Source organism: Zychaea mexicana, assembly GCF_025766255.1.
Source record: "Zychaea mexicana strain RSA 1403 chromosome Unknown BDB00scaffold_158, whole genome shotgun sequence".
Lineage (NCBI taxonomy): Eukaryota > Fungi > Mucoromycota > Mucoromycetes > Mucorales > Lichtheimiaceae > Zychaea > Zychaea mexicana.
Window position 1 is genome coordinate 46,329 of NW_026516821.1, and position 9,241 is coordinate 55,569.

At 44.4% G+C, this 9,241-nt stretch overlaps 2 protein-coding genes across 2 annotated transcripts; both read right to left on the bottom strand.

Moving 5' to 3' along the window:
- Positions 1-189: 189 nt before the first annotated feature.
- Positions 190-5,828, bottom strand: BDB00DRAFT_857051 (uncharacterized protein). The gene is made up of 11 exons (XM_053125802.1): positions 5,254-5,828; positions 4,917-5,092; positions 3,736-4,788; positions 3,409-3,577; positions 2,917-3,250; positions 1,410-2,844; positions 1,194-1,317; positions 946-1,094; positions 775-854; positions 621-699; positions 190-552 (listed from the first exon to the last, which is right to left on the bottom strand). The coding sequence occupies exons 1-11, from the start codon at positions 5,393-5,395 to the stop codon at positions 526-528; spliced, it is 3,768 nt and encodes a 1,255-aa protein (XP_052973246.1). The 5' UTR covers positions 5,396-5,828; the 3' UTR covers positions 190-525.
- A 2,248-nt stretch (positions 5,829-8,076) lies between these two features.
- On the bottom strand, positions 8,077-8,549 carry BDB00DRAFT_775244 (uncharacterized protein; the record flags this gene model as incomplete). The annotated part of the gene is made up of 2 exons (XM_053120212.1): positions 8,077-8,437; positions 8,524-8,549. The coding sequence occupies 2 exons, from the start codon at positions 8,547-8,549 to the stop codon at positions 8,077-8,079; spliced, it is 387 nt and encodes a 128-aa protein (XP_052973247.1).
- Positions 8,550-9,241: the final 692 nt, after the last annotated feature.

Here is a 9,241-nt window from a genome sequence, read left to right on the forward strand (position 1 = left end):
CAGCAATACTTCAATGGATTAACGGTATTTATATCAGCTACATTATATGCACCTCCTCCACAACAAATGGCAAAAATGCTATGTATACAAGCAACAAAATTTGGGGATGCGCCTTGTACACAGAGCGAGCCAATCGACAATTTCGTCATATAAACTGATGGACGGATACATATATCAGTAGGAAAAAAGGTTCAAAAGTTGCTGCAAATATGTAAAATTACTTTTTTGTTTTATGTTTTTTGCGAATGAAGAAGAGAAAAAGAAAAAGACGATGGATGTATTAAGCGGTGTGGAAGGAGGGGAAAGCAAAGGAAACCAAGTTGAATTACGTACTAGAGAGCAAAAGAAAGAAAGAAGAAACAGAAGAAAGAGGGTGCATGCTAGAAGAAGAAAGGAGTTGGGTGAGGTAGAGAGATATTGGTATTGAGCGAAATATGTGAGTGGGTTTGTGTTTGTTGATGTGATGGTTGTGTTTAGTAAAGGTTAAATGGAAGAGGGGTTGATACAAATGCGTTGAAGGTCTTTCTAGACTTTGCCCTTGTTGACATAGTCCTACATATAACAAAGAAAACCGAATGGCTGATAAGTAAAGGACATAGTGTGTATCATATACTACTTACCGTAAACTCAAAGGTTGGATCAGGTACGCAGAAAGGATGTGATAGCAATTGAGCAGCCGTGGGCCGTTTGCTCGGATCACTAAGAGGAAAATAAAAGATTATTACAAAGTCTTGCAAAAGAGAGATCGAGAAAGAGAGGTACATATATCCGTACATTTGAAAGCATTGTCTTAGGAAATCTTTGCCAACATCAGACATGTCTTCGGGAACGTCGGGTGACTTTTGGCAACCAAGCTATTATAGTCAAAAGAACGAGGCCTTCGATTAGTCTCTACCCAGATTTCTCTCACACACACAGAGCAAACATGAACGACCCATGACGTACATTGTAAAGAGTCGCAATTTGGTTAAGTGTTAGCCAAGGTCGTTGACCAGTAAACATTTCAATCACTGTGCAGCCCAAGCTCCAAATATCAACTTTGGCGCTATACGGCTCGTTCTTGACTACTTCAGGTGCCATCCAATAAACGGAACCTATCCAGTTTTGAGAGAAATGAATGTATGAGATCAATGTGCCACCGTCACCCTATGAAGATCTGGATAGAGATGTGTAGTCAAATGAACGATAATTACCTCGTAAGGACATGCGCGAGTTTTGATCATACACTTCATCATAATCGTTCTTCTTGGATAAACCAAAGTCAGAGATCTTGCATACACCATCCCCTTCTACTAGAATATTGGCAGCTTTGATGTCCTTTTTTTTAGAAGGGAATCACGGTGGTTAATAATCCACTAGGTATTCGGAAAAAACCAAAAAGTTACGAAAAAAAAAGCGAGGTCGTTTACCCGATGAAGGATGCTCCTTGAGTGCAGATACTCGATACCCATACAGATTTGACGCGTGAAATGGCGCACCAAGGGCTCTTCAAAAGCACCATGCAACGCCAATCGACTGGAAATACTACCGCCCGAAACATATTCCAAAAAGATGTTGACGACACCCTCGCTGTCGTCTCGACCGTATCCCAGGTATTGGACAATGTTGTCATGATCCAAGTCACGTAGCATGGCGATTTCTTGATACAAAGCATCGACCATGTCATGCTGATGGCTGTCCAACAGATCTGATTTGGTTTTGGGTATTTCGACCTGCTTGACAGCAATTACTTCGCCCGTGGCTACATTGAAAGCCAAATACACGCGGCCAAACGATCCTTTGCCGATCAGTTTACCCCTGATCCATTGTACGGATTGTCCATCATGCGTCGTACTGCCGTTATGGCTCATGTTCATGCTGTATTCCTGTTCGCGCACGAGTTGCAGTTGCTCCTTGGGCTTGACCTCCACGACCCGTTGGCCCCAGAGCTTGGTACTTTTGCGCCGCAGGATCGACCCTCCTTTGGCTGAGGCTTTGCGCGCCCGATTGTATTTCTTGCTCGCCTCGCGGGCTACAATACGGATCGATTTTGTGTGCGTCAGTCGTCGATTGATAGGTTGTTGCTGTTGAGGTCGTTGTTGCTGCAGGGGTACCGGTTGCTGCAGCTGTCCACCGACAACAATCTCCTTGTCTAGATCATGGTTGTCAAAGTACTTGTCCATGTTCTGACACACGACTTCGGCAGGTGGTCGTTCGCCCCAGAACTCGCGCGGAGATGCAGGTGGGGTGCTGCTGGTTCTGGTACTAGCATCGTCAGATGATCCATCGTGCATGGTTCCATCGTTACGTTGCAGTGGGTGTACAGTAGATGGCGCTACTGCCCATAATTGTGCAGTTGGTCTGTGCTGTTGTTGCAGCTGGTGTCTTTGATGCGTCTCTGCAAGATTTGGGCAACTGGTTCGGGGCGGAACAGCCCAGAGGCCACTACCATTGCTGCTGCCACTGCTACTGCTGGCGCTACTACTGCCTTCTCCTCCTGGATGGATCGGTCGTCGGGTTCGATGATCGAATGTTGGCTCTGAACGTCGAGTCCACCTCGGATCGTCATGATTGACAGTGCTGTTTGCGGTCAAGTGGGGCTCATGAATATACGGAACGCTTCCGGTACGTTGTCGTTGGTATTTAATGTCACTGCTCTCTGACGCATGGGGTTGGGTAGGATGCTCATACATGTCTTCGGGCTGGCAGGGTGTCGGTGGATCGGAAAGCTGAACACCAACAGGTTCATCATAGGGGGACGCGCGTAATATTTCACGGCTACTGTGTCGACACACTTTGCTGGGAAATATGAATGGGCTGGACTCTTGCAAGCCGCCATCGCCAGCGCTGACTGGACTGTGTGATCTACAAAGAAAGTAGGGAGAATGAATGACTAGATGTCCAAGGTGATGATATATGCAGTCTGATTGGACTTACTTGTGAGTGGTATTGAGATGGGGTGATGAAGGGGTATCTGAAGGAGAATGACCGAGCTCTGGGGTCGAGAGGGAATAAGCTGAATTGCCATAAAAAGCAGCTGAAGGGGGTTGTTGTTGCTGGTGATCGTAGTATTGGTGAGTATCGATCGCACGCAAGTACCGGTTTTCTGTGTACGGTGGCTGCTGCTGCTGCTGTTGTTGTTGCTGACGAACAAGCCCTGCTGTGGACGGGTGCTGATAGTTGGGTGCAAAACAAACGAGGATATGTTGATTGGCGGAATGATCAGCAATAGAGCAAAGGTACATGATGTCCTGCGAGGCCAATGGCGTTTCTGCATATAGGGTTAATAATGATTCTACTTTTTTCTTTCTTTCTTTCTTTTTGCTGCTGCTGGTGCTGCTTCTTTGCTTGCTTACATGCAGGTCAAACCTGAATTTTCTCTCTCTCTCACTCTCTCTCTCAAACAGACACATTGTAATTTATACTTGCCTGGATCCGGTCCGTTCTCATGGAAATAGTAAAACTCGTCTCGGTTGCCTTGGACATCCAATCTCTTTAGAATCCTGTCCTTGAGACACTCGGGATCACGAATGTCGGTGACAACAACGCTGTACCAGGTTTCTTTGTCACTCGTCACTTGGATTCTTTGTTCTGTAAACTAGAAAAGGAGAAGGTTTAATTTTTGTTGTTGCGTTAGTTTTAAAACAAAACGTTTGGATGTGTGTCGTGTTATTGTTTACACACACACACACACACACACACGCAATGTTTTCTTTTTGCATCATGCATATCACACACACACACACACACACTAACCCGTTTATGCGTTGCTAGCCCTAGCGCGCTTTTATTGGGTGGTGCTTTAGTACTAGTAGTAGTAGTAGCACCGTTATCCGATGGTAATGGTGTTGTGGTTGTTACCCCTGATGAGGATGAGGACGACGTTGGTGATGTACTTGACGTCGCTGTTGTTGCACTAGCATGCTGTTGCTGCTGATGCCCCTTGGAGGTTCGATGTGATGTGGGCGATCGCCAGTTTGAATAAGCTGCCCATATCTTGGACAGTTTATCAGGCGTAGACGAGAATTTGGACGTGTAATGATGATGATGATGATGATGATGATGTTGCTTCATGCGTTCTTCTGTTTCAGCATCAAATGCAGCGGCGTCGTAGTTCATGGACGATGTGCGTGGACTGATCAATGGCTGTTGTCCTGGAGGTGGTGATGGAGTAGTAGCACAGGTGTGATTATTAGAGGTAGTGCCAGTTGTAGGCGTAGTAATAGGAGTGGTGCTGGTGGTACAAGAAGAAGGTGTCAATGACGGTGATAAACTGAATGATTGTGTTGTTGTAGATGATGAAGATGGTATTTGGGAGGGTATCTGGTTTTGAGGCTGCTGCTGCTGCTGCTGATGATGATGATGATGGTGGTGGTTATGATGACTGTGATGATGATGATGATGTTGTTGTGTAGAGCCGCTGCTACTGTACAGGAACGTGTTTCGAAACTTTGAAAAGGCTACCTTGGGAGAATAGCGGGTGGGAGATTGGCGACTTGCACGTGAATGGACGGGTGTAGTGCTGCTGTTATTGTTTGTAGTGGTTGTGGAAGAAGGAAACTCTGAAGAAGAAGGCGAGGGAGAGGGCGAGTTGTGACGGGAAATAAAACTGATGCCGCTGCCTTCTTTTGCATGGTCCATCAGGTGGGCGTGTGCACTGCTCGAATGACAGTCGCAGCGCGAAGCACTCAAGGGCGTCGTAGGCGAGTTGCTGCTGGCCAGCTGACCCGATGAGGTTGGCGTGCCTGCAGAAGGGATGCTGGGGCTACGATTGCCGTACGATGGATGGACGTTTGTGTTGATGGAGATCTATCGCGCAAAAAACAACAAAGAAATTGTGAGTTAGACAGCGCACTTGAATAAAAACGTTCCGGAAGAGTAATCGGATGGTGTGTGTGTGTGTGTGTATGTGTGTTTTCCATTTGTTTGGTTCGTACATTAGCTGGGGCTGCAAGTGGAGACAGCTGGCCATCCAAGACTGCAGGCGTCCCGAGCGCTCTGATATCATTTAGAAGTCTCCGTCGCTCGGCATAGGTGGTGACCTGGCGTGGTAAAATCTCCACCAGCTTGGCCAGCGTAATGTTGAAAAATTCCTCGCCGTGGATATCGTGATCTGGGAAGAAGAACAAGCATTCATGGCTTGCTTGTCAGTGTCACTTTCCCTTCCTCACATACACGCACACACATATTCTCTCTCTCTCTCTCTCTCTCAATATTTCTATCAAGAGTGACAACTCGCAGTAGTAATAAAAAAAAAGAAAATTCGGAGTTCACCTTGGAACGTGCTGGCGATATGGCCCCACCCTTTTTCTTGAAGCCAACATGTCACCTTGTCTTGATCGAAATCACTTGCGTAATCAGGTCCCAATGCTGTTCGCAAATCGTCGGGCGAAGGCGTCGGTATCTGCTTGAGCATTGTCGATGCTGCTGCCGCTGTTGCACGGGTGTTCGTTCAAGAAAGTTTGTAGGTTGGAGGGAAAAAGGAAGGCTGTTGTGTTGCTTTTTTTGTTTCCCAGGTAAGTAATAGTGTACTCTGCCCGTTTCACAAGAAAAGAAAAGTCGATATGTGATTGACGGCGTTGCTGTTATTGTTTTCGCTACTGTTGCTACGTTGGAAAAGCAAGTATGATCGATCGTACTTCTTTTCTTTCAAAGCAGAGCGAATGAAGAAGAGAGAGAGAGAGGGGGGGGGTATAAAGGTTTGAAAAAAAGTTGAAAAGAAGAAGAAGGCAGGTTGTTTTCAGTTAGGGAGTCAACAACAGGGAAAAGAAGCAGCAAGCAGTAGATCGAAAAGAGCCCTCACACCACACACACCCTCTTCTGCGTGCGTGTTTGTGACTTGAAAAACTCAGCACATCCGACGCGCATGAATGAACTGAACACATCGTCTCTTACATATTACACACAGCACATAGCACACCACTGCTCTGATATACCACCATCCTTGCGGTCCTCTCCCTTGTGCAAGCAAAGGGGACGCTGAGCAAAACATTGGCGCATAGAACTTTCCTTTTCCCCAAGCTTTGTCAATCAACAAGCAAGAAGACTGCCTGCTCACCAACATCATAATCGCCGACTCGTGGCTTTCATTATGCATTATTCTGTGATCGTCGGAATCAACCCGCTATGGACATGCTATATCAATCAATGCTGCCAAGCCCATTTGGACAACAATTGTAGTAAGGAAATGACGCATTCATAGGCTACAGATTATTAGTGTCGTCGTCAATCTGTGTGACAACAGCTACAACACACTTTTTCTTCCGAGTTGGACAAAGAGACCCCATTCTAGAAAAGAAATTGGAGGAGATGGCTGGCATATCTGCATTACTCTCTGTCATCAATAAAAGACGTTTCCGTAAAGTGCTAAAGAGTAGTGATTAATTGCCTGGAAGATCAGAGAAGAAAGTATAGTAATGGCGCCCATGTCTTTGCTCTTGACAGACAACCCGTTTTTCACAATAGTAAAATCGAGCATGACGTCGACACAGCATCACAGACCAGCCATTGGCGTCGTGTATGAATGAAACTTTATCATGACTTACAAGAGCAACATTGTATATCTCGTACGACGCTTCGAGAAAAAGATTGTTGTACAACGCTGAAGGAACAAAACAAAAAAAAAAAGAGGGGGGGAGGGTGTGTGGAGAAACACACCATTGCTACTAACTTATTCCTATTCTATCGAAGCTCTCCTTCATGATCACCCCCCACCTCACCACCAGATGCATACATACTTACAAGGCATGCATATTGCCTAAATTAGTAATTTGTGTTGCTGCAGAAAGAAAGAGGGATATTCTATATCGCCGTATGCTCACATGATGAGGTACAATATTCCACTGATTCCCAACTGTGCACCGAATGTAGAGCTTGGTAAGCGACTGTTTCTGATACACTTACTATGTTATACGTAGCAGTATTAGCTGTAGATCAATACACTAATATAAAGGGGAGGGACATTGAAATGCCAAAAAATATTAACATCCACTAACGGTCATTCATCATGTCTAGACTACCTATAACATCAACCATCCCTGAAAAGAAGGCATACTGTAATAGTACGAAAAATCGCCTATTTAGGTTACATTTCCGTTCTTGCGTCAATGACGATAGCGCCAAAAAAAAAAAACACAACAACAAATAACAACAAAAAAATTTATACCATGTTCTTAAAACAGGGTACTACGTATACTAACACTACCACAAAGCACTATACAAAAAAACTACTGTACTAACCATCAAAAAAACTACTGTACTAACCATTTAGGTTGCGGCTTGGGAGTGACTATTATAGCAACCCTTTCACGCATTGGCCGCCGCATCCCTTAAACAACCCCTTTGCTTTCTATCTTTTACGTACGTATCTCCCTCTAAGATACTCCTGACGATCAGCATTGTATTCTTGATACAAGTTGTACTACCATGGGTGAAGTAGTACTACTGTGTATCGCGTCGTGAGATTCAGCTTTCTCTTTGAGATATTAAGGAGCAACCACTCATTTCTCTCTTCTTTTGTCTGCTACTTCTACTTTTACTATCTCTATGTACTACTCTACTACCATCGCATATAGCAAGACGTTTATAGTACAAATGTGCTAACATCTAACCTCAATACAGGACTAACTTAATTCTATCGCAACTCTGCAGTAAATATTTAGGGCAGCAATGTTTATCTTCTTCCTCCAATAATTTAATGATGACGTTCTGACATGGTCCAGCAGTATGCATGCAGCATATTTGAATTGTGCTTGATAGCTTTGAGCATACATATATACTGCATCTTCACGGTAATTTTGATGAATCATGGGTAACAATGTGTACACTACTCACAGTATTAGAATTTTGAAAGTATATACAGTAGTAGTATAAAGTTATGAATATACATGCGAAAGCTTATTATAATATATATATGATATATATATTTACACAACAAATAATGAAGCATTCTTGGAAAACAAAGTTTGTAAACGAAAGACGAAAAAATGTATAACAAAGAGGACGAAGGAAAACGAATGGGAAAGAAAAGAAAATACAGGAGTTCGGTGAGAAGAGCAGAAGAGTATTCTTTATCTAAACTACAATAGACTCTTCAAGTTATATGATATCTGCTGCCCGTGCAACGCCATCACTATACCATACAGCAATGCCCTTCCGTAATTCGCGTTGCCATACAACGCCACGATACTGAAAGGTCCAAAAGCTCCAGTAGCATATCATGCCAAACCCTCCAAGGACAGTAGCAAAGTACCAGCGAATAACATTCATCGGATGTAACAAGTGAGTCAAAGCATAACCATCATGGCTCGCCAGAGGAAGATAGATGAGTGCCCAAGTGATTCCAACGCCAAATACGGACCATATTCTATAGGCAATTAATTTGACGCTACTGCCAAACGCCACTGCCTGGTTCTGTGATGTATCTTCGAGTTGACTAGCAAACTCCCATTGTATCAGCCTATACACAAAAACATCAGTTTCTCTATAGTAGATAGCAACCTTTTTTTCTAATAAAATATTCGCATTTTCTTCTCTCTTACATACCCCCAAGCGTTTCGTCGCTCAAGCATGAGTAGGCAGAACGCGATTACCGCGGGGTCAAGTGGTAAACGCTCGCTCTTGAATACGAATGTACCCATAAGCCACCCTGTCCAAAAGAGGGACGTGCCATAGACAACGCAGAAGCGCTCGAGCGAAAGTATACCCAACAGATGTGCCACCAAATGCGACAGCTGGAAAAGCATATGAAAGAGCACAAAGATGGGAGGGTATGTGTGGGAGCGAGAGGAGGATGAGAGTGAGAATAGCGTATGCAACGAAGTCATAATTGCCAGCCAAGTTAAAAAGAATGTTGATGGTGCATACGAAACTTGACTATATAATAACAGTTAAGATCCGGTTATTATTACATGTTTCTATATAGAAGGTGATGACATACATGATGCTGTCTCGTTCTCTACTGCTATGGCAATATGGAAATCGTACAACAACTGCTATGGCACTGCTACTTACATAGTGTAAGTACTTTTGAGAATTGGGATTTCATGGCTCGTGCTCTTGCCGCTCTTGGTTGAGCGTGAATTTAAGCGTTGTTGTTCTGAGCTTTTTTGACACGACGACGGCGGTGGAGGGGGAGGGGGAGGGGGTGAGATCACGCCCCATCGTGGAAGCGGATCGCAAAAGTAGATCCTCGATCGATCGTTATTATAATGGTGAGGCAACGCCATTGAGGCAACAATTGTTTTACAATCAGCCTCCTATT